General features: G+C 43.3%; 1 protein-coding gene across 1 annotated transcript in view; it reads right to left on the bottom strand.

Annotated features, from left to right (window-relative positions):
* Nucleotides 1-13,457, bottom strand: part of LOC123753918 (uncharacterized) — a 72,997-nt gene that overhangs the window by 3,155 nt on the left and 56,385 nt on the right. The window contains exons 10-15 of the mRNA XM_045735888.2: nt 8,564-8,701; nt 6,745-7,129; nt 5,528-5,662; nt 5,098-5,292; nt 4,703-4,883; nt 393-846 (exon numbers count right to left, since the gene is read on the bottom strand). Of these exons, the coding sequence (XP_045591844.2) occupies nt 393-846; nt 4,703-4,883; nt 5,098-5,292; nt 5,528-5,662; nt 6,745-7,129; nt 8,564-8,701 (1,488 nt within the window). The remainder of the gene's footprint in view (nt 1-392; nt 847-4,702; nt 4,884-5,097; nt 5,293-5,527; nt 5,663-6,744; nt 7,130-8,563; nt 8,702-13,457) is intronic.

Here is a 13,457-nt window from a genome sequence, read left to right as displayed (position 1 = left end):
TTCCTTGTAAGTGCAATTTACCTGTCTCCGATATTCTTCTTTATCTGTACCCCACCATTCAAGTATCATACACACCCGTCACCAAGAAAGGTAATGAGAATCTTGCTCTTCCCAAAGTTGTCACACTTGAAACAATTGCCTCCTCCATCGAAAACTTGAGATCTCACGAGCACTGTGTCTACACCGACGGCCCAGTCCAATCTTCTACTGGACGGACTACAGCAGCAAGTAGGTTTTATAGAAATAATATTTGCACACAAACTGTCAATGTCAGGTTAAACAACGGGATGACCTCCACACAAGCAGAACTAGAACTATCATATACAATATAAAGAATAAAGTGAATATAAGGTTAGAAACGAGTAAATAGAGCTCATGTGATTTTGGCTCACCTGGCTGGGCTCGTTGTCGTCTACCAGTTTGCCGTTACTGACCACTTTAATCTCCCGGTCTTCCTCCTGGATGTAGGCGTTGTTCACATAGATTTTGTACACTGGACGATCAGGGTCCTTCTCTCCAATGGTCGGGTTTGTCCTGCAGCAGCAGACACACGCCAGGACCATGCCAAGTGCCAGAATGATGCCGCCAACCCCAACACCCACAGCCACCCACACTCTCCAGCCGTAGCTGGCGCTCTTGGAGTGGTCCCTGGATGTTGCGTTACTGTGAGTGTGGGGGTGATGAGGGCTGCCAGCCGTGATGGTCGACATGATCACCGTCTGCACGCTTGAAGCTGGATGGCTTGTGGGCGGTGGGGTGGTGGGCGGGTCTGGCACGAAGGCTGACACTATGTTAGAGATGCGACCCGTGTTGTTTGAAGAATCAACTGCACGTATTGCAAAGTACCTGAGGATCAGATGACAAACACGGTAAAAAATTATCAAAACACATCGATGACGTTTATGTATCAGAATAATTTGACAGTTGGCGCCAGCGGTGGCAAGTATATTGTGTACTCCATCACCATGGTGTCACAGGTACCACAAAAGTATTACAAAGGGCACCAAAGCTCACAATCAGACTTCAGCGGATATTTAGCATGAGTTTTTTATGCCCACCTTATATTTAACTAGATGGAGAAATAGTAATGTAGTATAGAATAACTAAAAAGTGCCATGACGGACTGTCACGTGATGTGTCCACATCTACAACGTAATAATAATAAATAATAATAATAATAATAATAATAATAATAATACTATTTGATTCATAAGGACGTGCTAACAAAGATGAGACAAAGGGACAAGTGCAGGTACAGGACTCACACATACAATAAAACTAACACTATGGGAAAGCGTTTGGGCAAAACTTGAGAAAAATTCAGATACAAAAATGATGTCTATGTATAATGGGGTAAACACTTAATACTAAATGAGAAGTAAGCTAACACGTGTACAATGTTGAAGAATATAACAAATAATATACAATATAAAGATGATAATGATAACAGACACTATGGAGTCTGTAGTGCCAGCAACAGTACACAAGTAAACTTTGAGATTAATAACAGCAAGAAAATACAAATGTGTAGTTAAGTAACGCTTAAGTAACGCTGCTGGAACATAACGGAGAGTAAAGGAGTAGAACTGACAGGCGTAATGGGAGGGTAAACCTTTAAAAACAAGCAAGAAGATATCATATATGACTTGAGTAACCAATTTAACAACAATTGATATATCAATTAGATGCCAATTAAGAAAGTCATACATTTTTTAGTGTGTGTGTGTGTGTGTGTGTGTGTGTGTGTGTGTGTGTGTGTGTGTGTGTGTGTGTGTAAATCAACACATGATGAACAATGTGATAATGTCAGACAACGAAGGAAGAATAAAGACAGGAAATTCCTTAAGTACTTTCGTATTTAATAATGCATCTTGAGAAGGATGTATATTACAATTCAGTGATGGTGGACATACAGGCAGGAATGAGGTGAGGCGAGAAACAATGTCTTAGTTCACAAACATAAGAGGGACCTCCTGAAGGCCTAATGACCAATACATGTCAGTTTCAGGAATCATTAATGAGATAATAATATATTTATGACATAATAATGTGATAACGAAATATTAATAAAATAACTGTATTAATGATCTTACTCAAATCGTTTTTAGTTGATTTTTACGAATTAAAATTAAGTATTTTTACTACCACTCACAGGATATGGGTATGGGACATTTTTACTACCACTCACAGGATATGGGTATGGGACATTTTTACTACCACTCACAGGATATGGGTATGGGGGGGGGGTTAGAATTGAATCAAACAAAAGAAACCCATAACATCTGCCGTCCTCCTAAACATTTTTTTTTTTTTGAGATATATACAAGAGTTGTTACATTCTTGTACAGCCACTAGTACGCGTAGCGTTTCGGGCAAGTTCTTAATCCTACTTAATCCTATGGTCCCTGGAATACGATCCCCTGCCGCGAAGAATCGTTTTTTCATCCAAGTACACATTTTACTGTTGCGTTAAACAGAGGCTACAGTTAAGGAATTGCGCCCAATAAATCCTCCCCGGCCAGGATACGAACCCATGACATAGCGCTCGCGGAACGCCAGGCGAGTGTCTTACCACTACACCACGGAGACTGCTAAATACCAAGAGACATTAATACCAAGACAGTTCTCCAGTTCAAAATTAAGCATGAAAACTTGTAGAGAACAATGAGAGAAGTTTGAGAAGCTGCCGTCGGCTGCCTCTGCCAGTGGAGGGCAGCGCAGAGCAGCAGATGCCAACCTGGCCATGTTTATCATTCTGGTATTATTATTATTATGCCCTTCAGCCAAGTACTCGGGCCGAGATTTGTAATGTTTACAATTTATACCAAATATGTCTATTTATAAATAGGTTACACGAGTGTTAAAATGGGGTGAAGGGAGGGTAGGACCCGAGAGTGACTGAAAGTTATGGTTGCGTGATTTTGTTAGCAAGGTAGAGTATTGGTCTGGTGCCCTGGTCTACACTTCCTCCCACCAGTGTACAGCGTCTGAGGACATGGATGCGCAACATCGACTGAAATAGCGTCCATTAGTAAAGTGGAGGAGTGTGAGTGTGAGTGTGTGTGTGTGTGTGTGTGTGTGAGGGTGAGTGTTGTGGTGCGTGATAATGGGAGGTGTGGAAGGGTTAACACCAAGGTCGCCACCGTGTCTTGGCCGCGGGTGACCTTGTGGTGCGCAAGGTTGTGTGGTGCGGCGGGTGAACTATCAGCTTGAAGGATGGCGTATGTGGTGGGCGTGGCAAGGGTGAGGGCGGCTCCAGCAGCAGCAGTAGCAGAGGGCCTTATACAGCACTACTGGTAACGTCCCCAACACCCTGGTGCTCACGCCCGCCCACACCACCATCACGCACCACGCACCTAGTCCCCTCAGGTAATAATAATAATAATAATAATAATAATAATAATAATAATAATAATAATAATAATAATAATATATTTGCAAGAAGGTACAATGGGTTAATGAGATTACATAAGCTTGATAATTTTTACATTCATGCAAAGCCACTAACAAGATAGATACAAAGGCCTCTCGTTATCTCTTCTCTGTCTTCTTTTTCTATGTCTCCTCCTCTTGTGGCTCCGTCCTCCCTCCCTCCCTCCCTCCCTCTCCTCTACCTCATCGCTCCATACACTTCCACCAAACTAGATATTACAGTTATTGTTATTGTGTAACTGAAGACCCATTCGCCAACTCTTATGAGAGCGTCCACCTTCCTTCTCCATCCCGACCGTCTTGCTCACCGTCCCCTACCACCTTCTTCTTTCTTAGTTGACCCCAAAATCTTGGCGCGTGAGTCCTACATTAAAGACGGCCTGTTGCCTGCCTCCGTGCCAAGTACAGTACTTGAACTACCTTACAATCCCAGAGTGACGCGGTACCTTGTCTAATATCGGTAAAAGTGGTAGCAACCATTGCAAACTGCTCTTTCAAGTTTCCATGTGATGTTGAGATGGGCTGCCACATCTGGGCTGCATACTTTATGACTGGCCTCACGTAGGTGTAATGTTGTGGATGCCTTCTTATTCAGATTCCTAAAGACTATTCAGAAGTTCGCCAGTTTAGAGTGTACTACTAACGTTGTCCAATTTATACGTGGCTCTGGAGTAAGACTTTGTGTTGTTGTATCTAATCTCAGGTCTTCTTCTTTACTTGTTTAGGAGAGATAGTTCCTCTTCATTGCGTATAATCCTGCCGGTCTCCAGCTCCATTTTCATCACCATACACTTGCTGGTATTTAATTTAAGTAACCATTCCTCAAACTATGCAGCTTGTCAAGGCCTTCTTGCAATATTTTACAATATTCATCTGTCCCGACTCATTACATTTACTTAGCATGATGTGTATTTACATGGAGGGTTGTGTCCGTGGGGTTAGGTCACTAACACCAGTGAGGAAGAGTAGTGTCCACCTCCACTCTCTTCACTGTCAGACAGAGTCTTATGGGCTGAGGCTACAAGAACATATATATACTCTTTTAAGAGAGAGAAATTCTGATAAGACTCAGAACCGCGCCGACTGACTTTTATCCTTTTATAATACCTACTGATCCTTAATGTTGGTGGTAGAGTGGAGAACCACCACACTAATGGTGGTGGCAGCAAATGTTCTACAAGTTCACGTCCAAGCTGTGATAAAGGGAAGGCGGACACGGGTAGTGTGGAAAGGTCGGGGTAGGGAGGAGTGAGAAAGGTGAGCACGTTACCATCTGAGGTTGGTGAAGGGGAGGTGGGTGAGGCAGTGTTGCGCGGTGCCGTAGGAGGCGGGGGTCTGTGCTGGTGCCTGCAGGTCCTCACTGATGCAGTACACAGCGATGGTGGAGGTGTTGAAGCGCTCCTCGCTCAGGGCGCCTCGCTCACTGTACATCTTCAGCTCGTACACCCACGCTACAAGCCGCACCAACATAATAATAATAAATAAAACATGTCACTCTCACCACCAAATGTTTGTATTTAGGTATAAATAAGCGTAATTATTACTTAAATTTCTATACAAAGGATCTTATATATAAAAGACGAAACAAAGTTAAATAAGATATGCTTATATTTTTAATATTAAATAAATAAAGATAAAATTTTAACAAGTTAAATGTCAACTGACCTGAGCCTTGATCCAGGTCGCCTCCAGGTGCTGACCAGGTGAGGTTGACGGTGGTGTCGCCCACGGAGGTCACTGTCAGGTCGGTGACTCGCGACGGTGGTGTAATGTCAGCTGAGGTGACACGGGCCACAGTCACCGTCAAGGCACTGCTGGTGACCGTGAACTGGCCGGCGCTCACTGGCACTACGCGACCATCTGCGCACCAAGAACACTACCTGAATTATCCGTCTTTAATATCAACACATAAGACATTATAAAGGCAACAACTGATGAACATCACAGTTACGTCAAGCTCTCCATGAAGCCAAACATTGAATGCCACATTTATAGGGTTAATAAAGCCACAAAGCCAGGAAGGCGCAGCGTGACAGGAGCACAAGATAGACCTGGATGGTCTAGTAGAGATGGTATACTAGAGGTGGAGACTCACCCCTTCTCCTGGGCCTGAGGACGGAGGCGGCCCCATGGTGGTCGGTGGCAGTGGCAGAGAGCGCGTAGCGGCCCTCCCCCGGCAGCCACGTCAGGTACCTGGTGTAGACGCCATCCTGGGCCCGCACGTCCGGCTCTGTGTACACACACACACATCACAATACACTCACTACACCAACACACACATTACATACTCCTCACTTACAACATGGATTTAAACCAGTTCTGTTCTGTGTTCTGGTCCATGTTTTAAGTATATTTAACCATTTTTACTTATATAATTAATAATCCCAGGAGTTATATATTCACTCAGTAATATATATACTTGTGATCCTGTGGTCCTCGGTTCGATCCCAGGCGCCGGCGAGAAACAATGGGCAGAGTTTCTTTCACCCTATGCCCCTGTTACCTAGCAGTAAAATAGGTACCTGGGTGTTAGTCAGCTGTCACGGGCTGCTTCCTGGGGGTGGGGGCCTGGTCGAGGACCGGGCCGCGGGGACACTAAAAAGCCCCGAAATCATCTCAAGATAACTTCAAGATAAGATCCAACAACATTTTGTGTTTCAATACTGTAGACAATTATCTAATTTTCATCCTTTTGTCACACACCTCTATTATGTTATATTCTTATCTGAACATTCTTACACAGTCTTCTCCATTTTCACTACATGCAAACAGACATTGACCTCTAATGAAATCTGTTGTCACACACCTACGGTAACCAACACACTGATCATAACTACTACAATTACTACACAACAAACCTCCCCTCACCAACCAAAACAAAACTCCAAAATAACACTAGTCTATCTGTTTTCAACCAAAATATCAGATCACTTGGTAAACATTTTGATGATATAAATGCATTACCAGAAGCACTTGGTACTACATTCATTATTTTAACAGTAACATGGCTAAGACCATAGCCAACTATACAACTTACCTGGTTATAAAGCCATTCACAACTGCATGTCGGGTAAAAGAGGGGCGTTACAGCTGTTATCAAGATAACTTGCACAAGTGTCATTAGCAACAGAAATTACTATTGGTAATAAACCATTGCTCAGTTCTCGATCAAATCCCTTAAATCCTCTAAAACTATTGGAGCTATTCTTCTAAAACTATTGGATTTCCCAATACTAATACAATTGCATTTTAGGTAATATACGGAATCTAACCATATATAACAAATTCAACAAAAAACAAATTTGAATATACCTGCATTTCCATTATCAAGAAGCTCCACCATTAAGTCTGTTGAACCGCTCTCACTCAGGTGACTCACTTTGAGCATAACCTTTGACCCCACGACGGGCCGGCCATCTAGGGTGACCTCGGCCCACACCACCAGAGGTTTCGACCCAGGTTCCAAGGGCACATGGCCATCGTTGTTTGTGTAGAGTCTCACCTCAATACCAACGCTATTCTGTTTTCTCTCATAAACATCCACCGTTACAGAAAACGGAAATTCAATAGAACTTGTGAGGAACTTTAAATTGTAAATGTACTCTCCGCCATTCTTGTCCAATATCGCCCAAAACCGCTGGTTCGTGTCTCTAATTAAGTCTATTTCCTCTCCAGAGGGACCTGTTAATTCCACAATCTGTTGAGACAAAAAGAAAAAAATATAGAGTATGTAATTAATACTATAACACCATCGGATACCAAGAAAGTAACCTGCAGACAACACAGCAATGCACTAAAAGGCAATGTCATAAATAAACTCCACAATATAAACTAGGAATCTGAATTCAACAATACACAGGATAAAACTTCATTAACCGACCAGTTTGTGTGCCAACCCCTGAGCCTCTACAACACACACAGTCCTCCTCACCAAACAAATAACTGACAAAAGATTAAACAACGCCTCAGTCACAAGTGCCGCAGTTAAAGCAATCAACAAGATATATATCAATATGAAAGTAACATAGGATTGACCTAGTTATAAAAGTAGTTAAAATATACTCACTAATGCTTACCAATATAATAAGAGCTAAACTTTCCTTTTATGAGAATAGATTTAAAGAAGCAAAAGGAAACATGAAAAACACATGGAGAGCCATCTCTAACATCCAATGATCTTAACAAGTATCACATAACAAGAAGATAAAACTCTCCAAGGATGATTACACACTTGACTTAAAAACGGCAACTCAATTTTAATAGCTTTTTTTCCCATTAACTGGTGCTAACCTTGCCAGAAATATCCCAGAGACCCAGACACATGGTACTACATATCTTACCGGCAGCTATCCTACCTCTCTACTCCGACTGTAGTCAGCCTGACACACATTATATCATATATTATGTAGACAGTATGACTTCAAAACACGTCAGTATCTTGGTTTTACGTTACATATGGATAACGAGGAACATAACACATGCAAGAAAACAATTAAGAATGTGATCAGATTTATATAAAGGTCATATAACAGACAAGTTAGCTACAACTTGGAATATTTTGACGGCTGTTTTTGTGCAGTTAACACAAGGAACCTCCGTGTGTAATGGTAGCAGTCATACTTTATTCTCATCTAACAACATTTCTGATTTAACTGTCGAGAGATAAAAGTCCCAAAGCCCAATTATTTGTGTCTCCTTACCCCATAATGGGAAATGAGACCCCAGCTTACAATCCTCTGCCCTAAAGGATGGAACACTAAGTCTGTCTACTATCATAGAGTTAGGATTACAATATTATGTAATCTCACAAACCCACTTATTCTTGTAAATAAATAAATAAATAAATAAATAAATAAAATAAATGCACAAATCATTGGGCCTGTAGGATCACACTGTTAGGTTGCTTGAGAACACAATATCCCATCGTAAAATAAGTAATATCAAGGGAGGATCGACTCTGAAAATGTATTTTCCTATAATGGTCACAAAAACTCTACATCATATAGTTTCAACAAAAAAAAAAAGCCTGTACAATGATCATACATAAGTGTTTCAAGTTTAAGCCAATCGCATATATTTTCCAATGTATCATATGTAAAAGAATACCTTCAAGAAGAGGAGAGGATGTTACCTTAGCATGGAAGTGTGTGGTAATGAGGAGGAGGAGGAGGTCGCCAGCAGAGGGCAGCGTCACTCTGCCGCTGACGCTGCTGTAGGGTCCACCGTTCACCACGCCCCCGGCCGCCACCTCTGCCACCACCCCGCCAACCTGTCATGCAACAGTGAACCTCACAGCCTATAGTTATATAAGAGACTCTTCAAAGGAGGTTGGAGGCCCACACACTTTGGGCTAGCCTCAACCAGCTTTGCAGAGGGAATGGTCTGGGGTACTGGACTGATATAGGCCCGTTGAGGTTTGCCTACCTTGCCTAACTTTGCCTTGCTTTAAGAAATATTAGCATTTATAGAGATCTCACCACCCCCCCCCCCTAGGCGATTTTCATGGAGTCATGTGTGAAATATTGGTGTGTTTCCTCATAGAGTTTTTAGAGGTATATATTGTGTACAATATATTGTACAGCTGAACAGCCGAAAGGTTGCCATTTAACAGAGGCCGCCGCTCACTCATATATAAGGATCCCATTATTCTCAAATCCGACTGGCCATTTATACAAGTGTCTAGAATTTTAAAATAGCATTTGTAAATTTTTTTTAGTTTACCATGTTTTTTTTTTACTTATTTCGAGTGTTGATATTATATATTATTACAGTCTTTTATTTAAGACATTCAATACATTTGTTGGTGTTTAGTTTTATTTGATATTTAAGTTTTCATAAGATTTTGGCGAGCATTTTATAATTGACTTCTAATTTGCTTGTGTTTTATATACATTTTTTGTAAGTGTGAAGTCATTATTCTAATAGTTGTATTAGTGTTGATTATCTATGTGTTAATTATCAAGTTTCACTCTGATCACTTCACGTAAGTTTTAATAGTGTAGTTTGTTTTACTAGTTAATGTTTAATTTAGCTTTTATTATCTATGTGACAGTTATAAAGTTTAAGTAGGTTTGATCAACTTTAAGTAAGCTTAAGTGCTTTGTTTCATAACTTATGTCGTTTGTTTTAATTTCTTTTGATTGGTAGTTTTATTCGGTACGAGTTCTTTGTTTGCTAGTTATTTTATTGTGACTTCTGATTATGCCAGATGTGTATACGGTGTACCACATCTGACTGGAATAAGAGAACTGTTAGCCTCGGAGAAAAGCCCTCATAACGCATTAGAGGGAATGTTTAGGTCGCCTCCAATACAGTTTCTATGTACTTTTATCCTACCACCTCCTTACTTTTGTGTTTTGTTGTGTTTTATTAGATATTTAAAGGTTACAAGATGTTCCTTGGTTAACACTATGAGTGTTTAAACGTTATGGATCTCTTGGAGCTCCATAATCTTGTCAATATTATGGGGCGTCAATCGTGTCAATAATGTATATATATGATGTTTATGAATATGTGTGTGTGTGTGTGTGTGTGTGTGTACTCACCTAATTGTACTCACCTAATTGTGCTTGCGGGGGTTGAGCTCTGGCTCTTTGGTCCCGCCTCTCAACCGTCAATCAACTGGTGTACAGATTCCTGAGCCTATTGGGCTCTATCATATCTACATTTGAAACTGTGAATGGAGTCAGCCTCCACCACATCACTTCCTAATGCATTCCATTTGCTAACTACTCTGACACTGAAAAAGTTCTTTCTAACGTCTCTGTGGCTCATTTGGGTACTCAGCTTCCACCTGTGTCCCCTTGTTCGCGTCCCACCAGTGTTGAAAAGTTCATCCTTGTTTACCCGGTCGATTCCCCTGAGGATTTTGTAGGTTGTGATCATGTCCCCCCTTACTCTTCTGTCTTCCAGTGTCGTGAGGTGCATTTCCCGTAGCCTTTCCTCATAACTCATGCCTCTTAGTTCTGGGACTAGTCTAGTAGCATACCTTTGGACTTTTTCCAGCTTCGTCTTGTGCTTGACCAGGTACGGGCTCCATGCTGGGGCCGCATACTCCAGGATTGGTCTTACATATGTGGTGTACAAGATTCTGAATGATTCCTTACACAGGTTCCTGAACGCCGTTCTGATGTTAGCCAGCCTCGCATATGCCGCAGACGTTATTCTCTTTATGTGGGCTTCAGGAGACAGGTTTGGTGTGATATCAACTCCTAGATCTTTCTCTCTGTCTGTTTCATTAAGTACTTCATCTCCTATTCTGTATCCTGTGCCTGGCCTCCTGTTTCCACTGCCTAGTTTCATTACTTTGCATTTACTCGGGTTGAACTTCAACAGCCATTTGTTGGACCATTCACTCAGTCTATCCAGGTCATCTTGTAGCCTCCTACTATCATCCTCTGTTTCAATCCTCCTCATAATTTTTGCATCGTCGGCAAACATTGAGAGGAACGAATCTATACCGTCTGGGAGATCATTTACATATACCAGAAACAGTATAGGTCCAAGGACTGACCCCTGCGGGACTCCACTTGTGACGTCTCGCCAATCTGAGACCTCACCCCTCACACAGACTCGTTGTCTCCTGTTGCTTAGGTATTCCTCTATCCACCGGAGTACCTTCCCTCTCACTCCAGCCTGCATCTCCAACTTTCGCACTAGCCTCTTGTGTGGCACTGTATCAAAGGCTTTCTGACAATCCAAAAATATGCAGTCTGCCCACCCTTCTCTTTCTTGCCTTATTTTTGTTGCCTGGTCGTAGAATTCAAGTAACCCTGTGAGGCAGGACCTGCCATCCCTGAACCCATGTTGATGCTGTGTTACAAAGTTCCTTCGCTCCAGATGCTCCACTAGTTTTTTTCGCACAATCTTCTCCATTAGCTTGCATGGTATGCAGGTTAGGGACACTGGCCTGTAGTTCAGTGCCTCCTGTCTATCCCCTTTCTTGTATATCGGGACTACGTTAGCTGCTTTCCAAATATCTGGCAGTTCCCCTGTTGCCAGTGATTTGTTATACACTATGGAGAGTGGTAGGCTCAGTTCTCTTGCTCCTTCCTTTAGAACCCAAGGGGAGATTCCATCTGGGCCTATAGCCTTCGTCACGTCCAACTCTAGTAAACACTTCCTTACTTCCCCACTGGTAATCTCAAACTCTTCCAGTGGTTCCTGGTTAGCTATTCCCTCACTTACCTCTGGAATTTCTCCTTGTTCTAAGGTGAAGACCTCCTGGAATTTCTTATTCAATTCCTCACACACTTCCTTGTCATTTGTAGTGAATCCTTCCGCCCCTATCCTTAATCTCATAACCTGTTCCTTTACTGTTGTTTTTCTCCTAATGTGGCTATGCAACAATTTAGGCTGAGTCTTTGCCTTGCTTGCGATGTCATTTTCGTATTGTCTTTCTGCCTCTCTTCTCATCCTGACATATTCATTCCTGGCATTCTGGTATCTTTCTCTGCTCTCCAGTGTCCTGTTATTCCTATAGTTTCTCCATGCCCTTTTACTTTGCTGCTTAGCTAGCCTACATCTTTGATTAAACCATGGGTTTCTCATCTTCATTTCTCTGTTTTCCTTTTGGACTGGGACAAACTTGTTTGCTGCGTCCTTGCACTTCTGCGTGATGTAATCCATCATATCTTGGGCCGTCTTTCCCCTGAGCTCTGTTTCCCATGCTATATCTGTTAGGAATTTTCTTATCCCCTCATAGTTTCCCTTTCGGTATGCTAACCTTTTGGTTTCGGTATCCCTCCTCGAGTTCAATAACCCTTCTTCAATCAAGTACTCAAACACCAGTACACTGTGGTCGCTCATTCCTACTGGGTCCTCAAAACCGATTTCTCTTATGTCGGAGTCGTTCAGAGTGAAGACTAGGTCGAGTCTCGCTGGTTCGTCATTGCCTCTCATCCTTGTGGGTTCTCCGACATGCTGCGTTAAAAAGTTGCTTGTCACCACCTCCAATAGTTTGGCTCTCCACGTATCCTCGCCTCCATGCGGTTCCTTGTTCTCCCAGTCAATCTTTCCGTGATTGAAGTCGCCCATGATGAGCAGGTGGGATCTATTTCTACAGGCAGCAGAGGCTGCCCTCTCAATTATAGTGTTAACTGCCTTGTTGTTGTTTTCATACTCTTGACTGGGTCTCCTGTCATTTGGTGGAGGGTTGTATATTACTGCTACTACTATTCTTGGTCCTCCCATTGTTATGGTGCCTGCTATGTAGTCTCTGAACTCCTCACAGCCCGGGATGGCCATCTCCTTAAAACTCCATTCCCTTCTCATGAGTAGGGCCACTCCGCCTCCTCCTCTACCTTCCCTCTCTTTCCTTATTACTGTATACTCCTGGGGAAACACGGCATTCGTTATGATTCCAGAGAGTTTTGTTTCAGTGAGTCCGATTACATCTGGGTTAACTTCTTGTGCTCTTTCCCTTAGTTCACTTGTCTTGCTTGTGATCCCATCTATGTTCGAGTACATCACCCTGAAACTGACTCTCTTCTGCTTCTTTTCTGGGGGGGACCTTTGGGATCTGGGGTGAGTGGGAGCTGGGGGGACCTGGCACGGGGGGATTGGTGGAGGAGGGAGGGCTTGGGGTGGTGGGGGAGAGGGGGAGGGTACAGGGGGTGGATAAGAGGGGGAGGGTACAGGGGGTGGATAAGAGGGGGAGGGTACAGGGGGTGGATAAGAGGGGGAGGGTACAGGGGGTGGATAAGAGGGGGAGGGTACAGGGGGTGGGTAAGAGAGGGAGGGTTGGGGAAGCATGGGGGGAGGAGAGGCTGTGGGGGATAGGGGAGATGGGGGGGCTTGGGGGGAGAGAAAAGGGTGGAGGGCTTGGGGGGCGTGGGGGAAAAGGGAGGGCTGAGGTGGGTGAGGACGAGGGGAGGGTTTAGGGGAGTGGGGGAGAGGGGAAGACTTAGGTGGGGTGGGGGAGAGTGGGGGGCTTAGGGGGGAGGGGGAGAAGGGAGGGCATGGGGGTGGGAGAGACGGGAAGGCATGTGGGAGAAGGGAGGGCATGGGGGATGGGGGGGAAGGGA

The sequence above is a fragment of the Procambarus clarkii genome, chromosome 6 (assembly GCF_040958095.1).
Source record: "Procambarus clarkii isolate CNS0578487 chromosome 6, FALCON_Pclarkii_2.0, whole genome shotgun sequence".
Classification (NCBI taxonomy): Eukaryota; Metazoa; Arthropoda; class Malacostraca; order Decapoda; family Cambaridae; genus Procambarus; species Procambarus clarkii.
This window is presented reverse-complemented; position numbering and strand designations above follow the sequence as displayed.